This window comes from Ostrea edulis, chromosome 8, assembly GCF_947568905.1.
Source record: "Ostrea edulis chromosome 8, xbOstEdul1.1, whole genome shotgun sequence".
Taxonomy (NCBI): Eukaryota; Metazoa; Mollusca; class Bivalvia; order Ostreida; family Ostreidae; genus Ostrea; species Ostrea edulis.
In genome coordinates, this window is record NC_079171.1 from 34148802 (window position 1) to 34162301 (window position 13500).

Consider the following 13500-nt stretch of genomic DNA (forward strand, 5'->3'; position numbering starts at 1 on the left):
GTTCAAGCAAAGACACTTAAAAATTAATTGATACAGCATTGCAAAAATAATTACATGTAGTTATCTTGATGCACTTTATTTTTCATTTTGCATCAAAATTAGTACTTTGCAATGTTGATTTTTTTAAGTCTTTGCATGAACAGAAAATTTCACATATGAAACAATAAATTCATGGCAAAAGTAAAAATTTCAGGCAAAAAAAATGACAATTTCAAAGCTGCATTTAAGTGTCAGGAAACCGACAGAATGCAGGATTTTGCGTCATTTACCCCCAGAGCTTCTGGGGGCCTTGAGCGGCCCAGACCCCCGGCCGTAAGGGCACCGAGCATTGGATCGCCTTCTAATTTTTCATTTCAGCCTCCTACTTTTAAATTTGTTGAAAGCCCTGACTTAGTCCTGTCAACCACACACTACAACACACTTACTCCTGTCAACCACACACTACAACACACTTACTCCTGTTAACCACAAACTACAACACACTTAGTCCTGTCAACCACACACTACAACACACTTACTCCTGTCAACCACACTACAACACACTTAGTCCTGTCAACCACTCACTATAACACACTTAATCCTGTCAATCACACACTAAAACACACTTAGTCCTGTCTATCACACACTACAACACAATCCTGTTTATCACACACTACAACACACTTACTCCTGTCAACCACACTACAACACACTTAGTCCTGTCAACCACTCACTATAACACACTTAGTCCTGTCAATCACACACTACAACACACTTAGTCCTGTCAATCACTCACTACAACACACTTAGCCCTGTCAATCACAAATGTGTAATCAATATCAGATGACAGAAACTTACGGTAGATTTCACCCCCCCCCCCCTTCCCCCAAACTATTTGAATTTAGATTATTATTCAACATTGATTTTTTTATCTTGCCCCTTAACCCTGTCAATCACCATGTCTTCTATCAAAAAGAAATACACACTACAAGACACTTAGCCTTGCAATACATGTCTCAGAGAAAAATATTTGTGAGCAAGATTCATTACTGGTAGATGTACTTTAGAATAGTTCATCAAGTCAGTGACAGGCTTTTAATTCTTTAACAACAGACTTAAGTGAACAAGATCTACCGAGGATAAAATGCATCACTACCAAGTCTTCCACATAGAATTACTAGAAATGATTTTAAGGGATGGCAAACATTTCACAGTTTTGAAGTTAGAAATAACAAAATTCAAGTCATCATTCTTCTAACTTTTGATGAATTTTTACATTGGAGAAGGTAAGGGTGGCCAGCACTAATCAAATTCCAAATTCTAATTTTCCTTTTTCACTGCTTTTTTCCCAAATCGTCGATATTTGCACAACATACTTTTATGAAACGCTTCACCGGATATAAAACTGACATTAGAAATATGACTAGACTGAAGGCTCCTGTAACTCCTCAACTTTCTCTTCACATGACAATGAAAGTTTGACTTCTCCACCTCAAAATAATCTCCAAGATTTTTAAATGTGAAAATTGTGAAATTTAAAAACATCCAGATTTTGATGATTGAATCGATACAGAAGTATCCCGTATCCCACAGAGGAAGTTCGGAGTCGCACTGCAGCAACACGTCGTGTTTAGGATCGTAGAGATATACACTAACATCTTCTCCTGTACACGCAAACGTAGGAATCAACCATCCCGATAATTCACTGTTAGAATTCGTACATACAAAAGCATTGGTTATTGTCTCTGCTATCAATCGGTCAGGAATATTTGTATCCATTGCGTCGTTTTCTGCGGCCTGATCACGGTTACACGCGCGTTTGGAAGCTGGAGGACCCTCCTCGCTGTGTAAATCTTCATCAGATTCCAAGTTTTGTGTTTCTTCTCCTGCAGACGTGTGTGGGCTTGGAAGAACAGATATTGCTATATTGTCATTCAGAATAACATCCACATATCCATGCCAAATCCCGGGAGAACCTGTAAAAGAAATAACAATATCATAACACGACAATAGAGAACATCCTTAGATGTAAATGAACTTCTGTTTGGTTCTAGGCCTATAACACCAAGATTGTATGATTGATTGTATATTGTTTAACGTCCAACCCTACTAGGAATATTTCATTCATATGGAGACGTCACCATTGCCGGTAAAGGGCTGCAAAATTTAGGCCTATGCCTAGTGCTTACCGCCTATGAGCAGGGAGGGATCTTTGTCATTCCACACCTGCTGCGACACGGGACCTCGGTTTTTGTGGTCTCATCCAAGAGACCGCCCCATTTGGTCACCTCTTACTAAAAGAAAGGGGTACTGAAGATCTATTCTAACCCGGATCCCCTTGGGATTCCTATATATATCAGCATATATAATTTTAATTCCCTATTGTGGCACCACCCTACCCACAGGGACCATGATTTAAAAAATCTTGAATGTACTCTACATGTGCATGTATGTCAGGAAGATTTCATGTAAATTTCCACTTTTCTCACCAATTAGTTCTTAAGGAGAAAATTGTTCATAATTTTCCTCAATATATACATCAAACTGTGGTCCCCTATTGTCGCCCAAACCTACCCACAGTAGTGTTGGATAATTAGAAAAATTTTTATAATTGATAATCAATCAAAATCGGAAGAACTGTATCAATCAATGATTGATATAATCGGCATTTACATGTCCTGAAGAGATGTTTATTATTTTGGGGTTATTTCTTTTTAGTTTTATGGATATGTGCAACATACACACATATATTACCCATTAAAAAGCTATGAAATGGGCGTTTTTTTTCTAGTCATGACATCCAGATTTGCTTTAGTTTTAAGCATTAAACATTTCCAGATCTCTGATTTGGCATTCCCTGGGTAAGGATCTATATCAAGTTATTAACTAATCTGATACTCTTCCGACTCTTTCTCCCCGATTCTCCCGACTCTTTATCCCCGCTTTTATATTTGACATGTGCGGGGGAGAGTCTGAGCAGACTCCATATTGAAAAGTGGAAATTCAGCGACACCAGCGGCTGGTTTGCCTGCCGTTGACAACTCTATTTCACAGATCTACCATCGGAGACACAAGGATTCGGTTATTGGATAATTATTCTACAAGTCGATCATGACTAATATGATGTTATTGCTGTGTAAAAAGCTCTAACACTATCAGCACACAAAGTTCCAATAATGGCATCAAAGTAGTTATGATTAACTAGTAAAGAATTCTCATCCCATAACTGGTTCCTATCTAGATCCACGAAAGTGAAAGGTAGGCAAAGCAGCGACATTGGCTGATGTCGATAAATTCTGACTTACAATATGGAGTCCGCTCTGACTCTCCCCCGCACATATCACAATATAAAAGTGAGCTAGGGTAAGAGTCAGAGGAATCTCAGATTAGTTATGAACTTCATGATTGTTGAGATGATTTAAATATCCATGATGATGATGATATCGGAAGCCTTCTCCCTTGTATGTGTAGTTGATTCGTTTATTGCAGGATTGTGTTCGGGAGACAATTAATTATGAAAATTGGAATCAATAATCGGAATTGACAAGCAAAATATGATGATCGTCAATCAATTCATCACTAACACACAAGGAACATGATTTGAACAAACTCGAAACTACTCTATGTCAGGAGGCTTTCATGTAAACTTCCAATTTAATTAAAATTTGATCTTTTGATCTGCTCACATATATCGCTACATAAGGATCTAACGAAACCGCAGGCGGTGTTTAAATCTAGTGACCTTTGAGTCTAACCAATCAGCACATTGCCTATTAAATCGACGGTGTAAACTTAGGTCAATCAGAACACTGAAATCTTACTAAAAACTGAAGTATTCCAGTAATAAGAAAATATGGCTGAGGACACCGCAAAGAGTGTATCGTCTGACAAGTATCTGTTTGTTGTAAGAAAGACCAATAGTGAAGAGAACCCCCAAATCGAGAAGTTATCTTAATTCAAAATAAAAGTTACAAAGGAAAAGTCTGATGTCTGATGTGATTCAACAGGTGATCGATTTACCACAGCACACGGAGGGTAGGCAAAACTGCCATACAGTTTTCATTGTTCAGCACGGCTATTAACACATCTTTCAGATCCTCTTTTAAAGATTGAATCTTGCAATCTTTCAAAACTTATAATGTGTACCAATATTCAGTTGCCATATTTGTTGTTTTCCAGAACTTTTCGTTTAAAGAATGCATATATTACGAGTTTTTTGATTGGATGAACATATCAATGAATATGCATGATTAATAGGTCTAGATTTGACCTCTGTGTGTGTTTTCGTTAGCTCCTTGTGTAGTGATATACGTGAGTGGATCAAATCTTAATTAGATTGGTAATTTCCCACTTTTCTGGCCCAGTGGTTTTTGAAAAGAAGATTTTAAAAAAATGTCCCTATATATTTGTATATAAATGTGGCACAACCCTACCCCAGGGGACGTGGTGTTAACAAACTTGAACCTGCATTATGCCAGGAAGCTTCCATGTAAATTTGTGTTAAAAAATCAGGAAAATTTCAAAATCGATTATTGGTCATAATCGGAAGAACTGTTTCGATCAATGATCGATATAATTGTATTTACATGTAGCTAATAAATGTTTATTATTTTTGGGTTTATCTCTGTTTAGTTGTATGGATATAGGCGGCATACACACTAGCTGGTGTCACTGAATTCCCAATTTTCAATGTGGAGTCCACTCTGACTCTCCCCCGCACATGTCTCGATATAAAAGCGGGATTAACAGTCCGATGAATCTCGGATTAGATATTAATTAGTATACAGGAGACAATCGATTATGAAAATTAGAATCGATAATCGAAATGTCAAAAATAATTGACAATCGATTTTCGGCGACAATTGTTTCATCACTAATGTAAATTTAAATTTTTCTGACTCAATGGTTCTTGAAAAGAAATTTTTAGAAAGATTTTCCCTATTTGCATGTAAAATTGTGGCCCTACGTTATCCCAGGGGCCATGACTTGAATCTGTACTATGTTAGGAAGCTTTCATGTAAACTTCAACTTTTCTGGCCCAGTAGTTCTTGAGAAGATTTTTAAATGAGCCCACTAAAGTTTTGCATTTTCGTGATTATCTCTGTTTTGAAGTAGCCTAGCTCATCATTTCAATAAACTCAAAAGCCTTTCACCCAAGGATGCTTCATGCCAGGTTTGGTTGAAATTGGCCCAGCAGTTGTAGAGAAGAAGTTGAAAATATAAAAATAATTTATGGATGGGTGCCAAACAAAAAGCAGTCAGAAAACATCATTTGAGCTTTCATGTCAACCTAGTGACTCAAACGACCTAACAGTGTTTCCCGTATCGTGAATTTCGGTGTAATTTATGCATAAAAAATACTTTTTGACCTCCAAAAAATCATCTAAAGAGTCACCATGACACAGATAAAAAAAGTCACATTTTGTGATTAGGTTCAATGTTCTTTCCAAGGCAGAGAAACAGTCTTCAGGTTGTTTTATCATTGCGACGTTCAACACTGAACCAAATAAAACGCTGACCAACAAATCAAGAAAGCAATCCCATAAATGATCAGGATTCAATGGTCTCAACCACAGGAGTTTGCAGTGTCATCTGTAAAGGTCTACAACATAAGCAACAACCACTGAGCTTCGAAAGTGCTTGTGAAGTTCGCTGGTTGTCGTTTACAAGTTGGCCTTCACAGATAAAACTGCCAACTTCTGCGACTCGATGTAAAATCATTTTAAACAGCGGCATGAAATGTGAAAAAGGTCCTTATCATTTAATGACTACTCTTTCTAACATTAATCAAATATACAAGATGATGTACAAGTTTGACAGAGAGACATATGATACATGAATGATGACAAGTACCCTACGACTATAGAAATTTCAAAGGTCAACAGGGGATGCTTACTCCTCTTAGGCACCTGATCTCACTTCTGGTAAGTCCAGGGGTCCATGTGTGCCCAACTCTATTTTATTCCTTATAGGAGTTATGAGATAGATCACTGTTTGTTATCTTCACCTTTCATACTAATGAATTCTGAAGATATTCCATGAATAAAGCACAGTACTGTAGTGTACTGATACACAGTCAGTGAAGATCAAAATTAAATTCTTTAAATTGATTTTTTTAAAAATGTGACTCTACAAAATAAAGGCACAGAGGGTCACTATGTGCTTAGGAACTCAAAACAAAAAACCCACTGCCAAATAAATTGTAAACATTTTACACAATGTAAACACTTACCCAGTGCTGTACATCCGTGTTTTACGATTGCCGTACAGTCCTTTAATTCACACGGACATCTCTGATGCCAGGACTGACCCGTCCATCTATTGTCCACCACATACTCTCTGTCCGCAGACAACTGTGAGAACAGATGTTCCGTCAGTATCGCCGTCCGTCTCGCCTCATCTGTTCCCGTTCCTCTCACAGATGACAGGGCCTTAGCATGAAACTCGACACCTGTTAGAGATTAAATTTCACAATCAATAGGTTCATATAGCTCAAGATATATAATCTCACTATCAGGATGTAACATTTATTTGAAAATTTTAATTATTTTTCTGAACAAGTAAATATTTCATTAGGCGACAAAAAATGTCACCTAGCTAATGTCTTAGAAAAGTTTTCACAAGGACTGCTGGATCCATGATACACGTAGTCTGAAAACTACATGATCGATGCATATCTAGGTTTGCATGCATACTCTATCAACAGACTAGATTCCATAGTCTTAGTTCAATGCGACCCAGGCATGAGAAAACTAACAGACAGATGACCGATAAAGCCGATACACACGGTACCAAAAGATGAAAACACAAAGAATTTTATCTACCATTCTCTACAAATAGAGTATAGTTAACAATCTCTACATACAGTGTATAGTAACAATCTCTACATACAGTGTACAGTTAACAATCTCTACATACAGTGTACAGTTAACAATCTCTACATACAGTGTACAGTTAACAATCTCTACATACAGAGTACAGTTAACAATCTCTACATACAGAGTACAGTTAACAATCTCTACATACAGTGTACAGTTAACAATCTCTACATACAGTGTACAGTTAACAATCTCTACATACAGAGTACAGTTAACAATCTCTACATACAGTGTACAGTTAACAATCTCTAAATACAGAGTACAGTTAACAATCTCTACATACAGAGTACAGTTAACAATCTCTACATACAGAGTACAGTTAACAATCTCTACATACAGAGTACAGTTAACTAACTTTACATACAGAGTACAGTTAACAATCTCTACATACAGTGTACAGTTAACAATCTCTACATACAGTGTACAGTTAACAATCTCTACATACAGAGTACAGTTAACTAACTTTACATATACAGTGTATAGTTTACAATCGGTTGTCTCCATACAGGTGCTGAGTATATAAATGATTCTTGCAACTAAATCGTTAATCACAGAAAAGTGTAAACACAATATAGAGAGATGTACAATTTCATAAAAAAGGAGACACATTTAGATTTAACCCCTAATAGGCCAATTTCTGTTTTAATATCTGTTTTAAGGGAGCGTCGACCCAAATTTAGGCAAAATTGAAATAAAAATAAAAGTACCCATTCATTATTGGTTTTTTTTTTATTTCTTCTGCCGACAGTTCCTTTTTGAATGAGAAAAAAATAAAACGTCAATCTGGTTCCTGTGCCCGCCACTCATTTATCACTCATTTGGAGTGATCAATGAGTGGAAGGGACGGGAACCAGACTTATAGGAGTATTCATAAAAGGAGACATGTCATTGGTCGATTCCACAGGCATCATTAAATCAGAGACATTGAAATGCATGACGATATTTAGCGGGAATAATGAAACCATCGCGCCAAGATGTCAGCCCCCATGACATGAGAGGCATTTCGATCGTGATTCAAAATCGTTAACTGTTGACCATAAATTGGTAAAACTTCAAAGTCATAATAGATCTAAAAAGTAATTCTCACTTTCTCTGTCAATGACGTCATTAACGAGATGGGCGATTCTGTGGCTGTTATGAAATGTTATGGTGAGGGTGACATTGAAGTGGACATCAGTGTTACGTAATCTCAGCTGCGATTCCCAGCGGTTTTTTTCTACCCACTGGTACTGGTACCGGTACCCATTCAATTGGGAAAAATAGCATCAAAATCGAACAAATTGGGAATTTTCTACCAATGTATCGGCAAATGATTTCAACTAAAAGAAAAGGGGGGGAAAAACCAAACAAAACTAGAGCAAAGCTCATTGAAAAGCAACGAGTGGTCTTCTGTCGGAGCTGTGTGACATAAAAACCTTGAACTTGACCATATGTCACAGATGTACTATAAATTTTTATCGTAAGGTATTTGATAAATTTATACTACTCAAGTACATGCGTGTATGATCTCATTCCACGAATCAGTCTTTTGAGGCGCGCGTGTATGTGGGATTAAATTCTTTCAGCATTTAACTTTTCAGTCCCAATAATGAAGAAAAAATTACTATTTAAATTTATGAAATTTATGGCTCAGGACATACAATAAAGGTTTATAGCTGTTACCAATATTTTATCATACAACAAAATTATGATAGGCATAATATTCAGACTGAAGAGAATAATTAATCGAGTTTGAATTATTTATACATACAAATCAAATAAATTGCTCTCAAATCTTCAAATTCAATATTATATTAAACTTTAATATCTATCTGCGTAAATACATGTAGGTATATTATGTACACAGTGCCGAAGTTACATAATTTGGACCAGGGATTCTGAATCAATGTTTAATCAAAGTCATTGTTTTTAAACTATAAAACAACAAATCATTTGAAATGAGACTGGTCGACCATGGTTTTCTGAATATTCTATACGCATGTTTATATTTGGTTTAATTATGATTATAAACTATTGATTTCAAAACATGTTCAGAAATAATTCATTATGTTTGTAAAATGTATCCATTTTCTTTTTCATAACGAAGAATTTGAGTAAAGCTTAATATGTGTTCAGTTAAAGTAGTGTGAAATCACAGATTGCGCTAGTCCAGCAGCGATGATTTATCTCCGATATTAAACACACATTCAATTAGATATGATTGAGAAACGAACTGTATATTAAATTGCAGATTTTAAAATTGATGCCTGACTCAATGCTTTAGAGTTTTGAATTTAAAACAAATCAAACGTAAGACCATGGACGTATAAACAAGTATATACATCCCCGGAAAGACTGAATTATTCAAAAAATCCAATATGATCAAAAACATAACATTCTGTGTTATATTTAGGACGATAATGTTTACTTTGTGTACATGACCTGGTTCACACGTGATGGTTTCTCGAGGTGGTTACGTAATTGTAAACAAAAACAAACCCTGCGGTGTATGTAGATGCGTGTAGTTAATGACTGAGTTATTCTATGCTTGAAGGTTTGTTTCTTCAATTAAATATATCGTTGTTTTAATAACAAACATAGAAGAGATAACCTTTTCCTCTTTTTTTCTTTGGAACGATTGTTTATATTAAAGCTACTAAATAATAAAAAAAAAGAAAGTTGTTGATAAATGATTTTTAAAGGAAGCATATTTAAAGAATATTAGTATTTCATGAAGTCAGATTTATCAATTAAAGCAAGTTTATTTAAGTTATACGCATATTTTTCCCCCTTCACCTACCTAATGATACGGTTACCTGTTTGCGGGTCAACAACCTTTTTACTCATATATAACACAATACTCGAGCAAAATATTATGTTTATGAGATCAATAAGATGTTAAAGAACAACTTTTCCAGCGAAAGCCACATCAAAATATTTAGTACCATTTTTGAGTTATAAAGCGAAAACTTTGAAGATCCCCAGATCCCTCATTTAAGGGGCCAGCCCCTTTTTATGGATATCAAAAGAAAGCTCTTAACATTTTGCACAACTTTTGTTCTACACGTCTTAACAAAATATCTTTAGTTTAAAAGATACTAAGGAAAATATGTGTAATTTTTTGCTCCTTTAGGCGTCCTAATTTTTTAACCCTGTCAACCACCATTTCAAACGCTGTAATCAAAAAACAAAAAACGATGTGCTCAAGCTTATACAGTCTCTGAGCCTTTGTCTGGAAACCGAAGCCCCTAAAACTTCATTCAAAGGGGAATAACTCGTGAAAAGAAGGGAATTTCTGAAATGTAGTACATGATTTTAAAATTGTTCTGTAAAGTTTATAAACCCTGAAAATTTGAGCAAAATCCATGCAGAAATGAGCAAGATATGAAGCTTCAAAGTTAGCGTCTAGGAAAAAAGAAAAGAAAAGAAAGAATAAGAATAATCTTAACCAGCACAATCAGTAGAAGGTCTTCCGTTGTTACGGAAGACCTCAACAAACCCTGCGGCAGGGCTTGAAATTAACATATGCCCGTCAGTCTGTGACTGGTTAAAAGTCTGGCGGACTGACTGACATTTGTTTTAGTCAGTCCGATGGGACGGTTAATTTTCTAAAGCATCATTTTGGAAATTATACTTATGAAAATTTATACACACATTTGGCATGCTTCGATCTGAAGATATCAGACGAATCTGATTCGTAAATATAAATCCCACATTTAAGTGTTACAATATTGTCCGAGGCATATTGAGTTAAATTTCATTTTGATAACATTAACGAAATACGTTTAATTATTTCTGGAAAACTCTGTTGGACTGGTAAATTCTTCTGCGGACTGGTTGAAATTATATCCCATCAGTCCGGCTGGACTGGTGACATAAAAAGTTAGCTTCAAGCCCTGCGCGGTATATATAAGATGCGTGTAGTTAATGACTGGGTTATTCTATGTTTGAAGGTTGGTTTCTTCAATTAAATATATCGTTGTTTTAATAACAAACGTAGAAGAGATAACCTTTTCCTCTTTTTTCTTCTTTGGAACGATTGTTTATATTAAAGCTACTAAATAATAAAACAAAAGAAAGTTGTCGATAGATGATTTTTAAAGGAACCATAGATCACGTTAAAAACTTATTTTAAAAGAATCTTAGCATTTCATGAAGTCAGATTTATCAATTAAAGCAAGTTTATTTAAGTTATACGCATATTTTTCCCCCTTCACCTACCTAATGATACGGTTACCTGTTTGCGGGTCAACAACCTTTTTACTCATATATAACACAATACTCGAGCAAAATATTATGTTTATGAGATCAATAAGATGTTAAAGAACAACTTTTCCAGCGAAAGCCACATCAAAATATTTAGTACCATTTTTGAGTTATAAAGCGAAAACTTTGAAGATCCCCAGATCCCTCATTTAAGGGGCCAGCCCCTTTTTATGGATATCAAAAGAAAGCTCTTAACATTTTGCACAACTTTTGTTCTACACGTCTTAATAAAATATCTTTAGTTTAAAAGATACTAAGGAAAATATGTGTAATTTTTTGCTCCTTTAGGCGTCCTAATTTTTTAACCCTGTCAACCACCATTTCAAACGCTGTAATCAAAAAACAAAAAACGATGTGCACAACTACAATGCTCCTACTTTTCATTTTCAATGCATTTTCTGCTCAAACTTATACAGTCTCGGAGCCTTTGTCTGGAAACCAAAGCCCCTAAAATTTAAAAATTTCCATCCATTGATTTGTTTTATTTTTACTTTTTGGACTGATTGCTTCAATTCATAACTTTTTATTTTTAATTTTATTTTTCCAAAAAAAATTCCCGTAAAACAAATAATAAAAAAAAAAGTTTGGCCTTACATGGCAAATACACATTTTATTATTCCAATCAATGTTTTGTTTTTTGATACTGTGGATTTCCAGATCACCACACTGTGTTTTTTTTTCCATTCCGTATCAGTATCCTCTGAAACTGATGATGTCACAATGCATCAACGCAATGTTTTTAGTGGAAAATATTGATCGCGTCACAAACAAAACTGCGCACACAAAATATAATTTTCCTATATGTTTGTGTTTTTGATGATTTATATTACATTTATCATTTTCTAAATGTGGATTTTAAAATGCATAAGGGGGTATATAATAAATTTATCATTATTACAGTACTAACTTGATCCAAAGAGTTGGATCATGTCTCGTTGACAGGCGTGAATCATCAGATCAAACTTGACGCCAGTATAATATTAAATAATGTAAATCACTCTGTTAAATTGGGGAAGATGTAAAAGTTTATTGTAAAAATTAAAAAATTTGTAGCCGTATTACTTTGGCACTGACAACAGCATTGCAGTCTTTACATCTTGCTGTGGTCTTGTTGTCCTCAACAATATCATAGAAATTCCAAATAGGATCTCTAGGCTTCATGATTGTGTCTCTTAGCAGGTCAAGAAGTGAATGTGAGAGGAAAATTGTGGTATTTCCTAAACTATGTTTTGTTGAAGCCATAGATAGTATGATGGGGAAAGTGTTTTCTATTTCTGATCAAATTCTTTAATTTATCAAGAACTACCTATCATTTCAAATCTTCATTTAACTGTTAAATAAACATTTGAGGGGGTGTATTGGTGATGTTTTCATAACAATAACATGTACACTGGTTTTCTCTGGTCCCAGAGTATGCTAATTAACACCTGTCAACTCTGTTTCCTGAGCTCAGGTACATCTGCTCTGTACATTGCAACACATTGTTTATCTACAGCACCTGTCACCCAATTCATATTAAATCACTGTGTTTATTTAATGTCCAGCTACCTTTTAGTTATTCTTAATCTGTCCAGGTACATGTATAAGCAGATCCTATTGTCTAGTTATGCTATATGTGACCCTCTTTTATAGTTCTGAAGATATTATGATCACAGTTTCAGCAAACCAAATATATTAAACTTATGAAATTACACCTAATTATCTAATGAAAATTATTGATAACCAATTGATCCATATATCATAATGAAAAGACTTAATTTATCTTTGCAAAAAATGTACAATAATAGGAAAATGGACAGTTTAAATTCCAATTGACCAGTATTGACCACTTAGGGAGTATTGATCAGGACGGTTAAAACCGCTGTGACGCCTTGTGTGATCTGATGATCCACACCTGTCAAGTGTCAACTCGATGTGATCCAACTCTTCTGATCAAGGTACTGCAGTAATAATATATACTTAATTACCAGCTCCCCTACACTGTGGTGCCTCCCCCCCCCCCCCCCCCCCCCCCCCACTTTCCCTACACTGTGGTGCATCCCCCGCTCTCCCTACACTGTGGTGCAACCCCTCACACCCCCTACACTGTGGTGGACCCCCCCCCCTACACTGTGGTGCAATCCTCCTCTTCCCTTCTCTTTGGTGCACCCCCAGCCCCGCTCCCCCTACACAGTGGTGCAACCCCCCGCCCCCCTACACTGTGGTACAACCCCAACCCCCAACTCCCTCTACACTGTGGTGCATCCCCGCTCCCCCTAGACTGTGGTGCAACCCCTCACACCCCCTACACTGTGGTACAACCCCTCTCTCAGTATCGTGGGACTCAATTCTCACCACGATGGAACTACAGATGAACAGATTAATAATTACATTAATAGTAATTACTAAACTTTTTGTG

General features: G+C 35.9%; 1 protein-coding gene across 1 annotated transcript in view; it reads right to left on the reverse strand.

Annotated features, from left to right (window-relative positions):
* Positions 1–1059: 1059 nt before the first annotated feature.
* The window catches only part of LOC125662811 (uncharacterized), a 12849-nt gene continuing 408 nt past the window's right edge, over positions 1060–13500 (reverse strand). Inside the window, exons 2-3 of the mRNA XM_048895172.2 lie at positions 6212–6430; positions 1060–1955 (exon numbers count right to left, since the gene is read on the reverse strand). Of these exons, the coding sequence (XP_048751129.2) occupies positions 1300–1955; positions 6212–6430 (875 nt within the window). The 3' untranslated portion in view covers positions 1060–1299. The remainder of the gene's footprint in view (positions 1956–6211; positions 6431–13500) is intronic.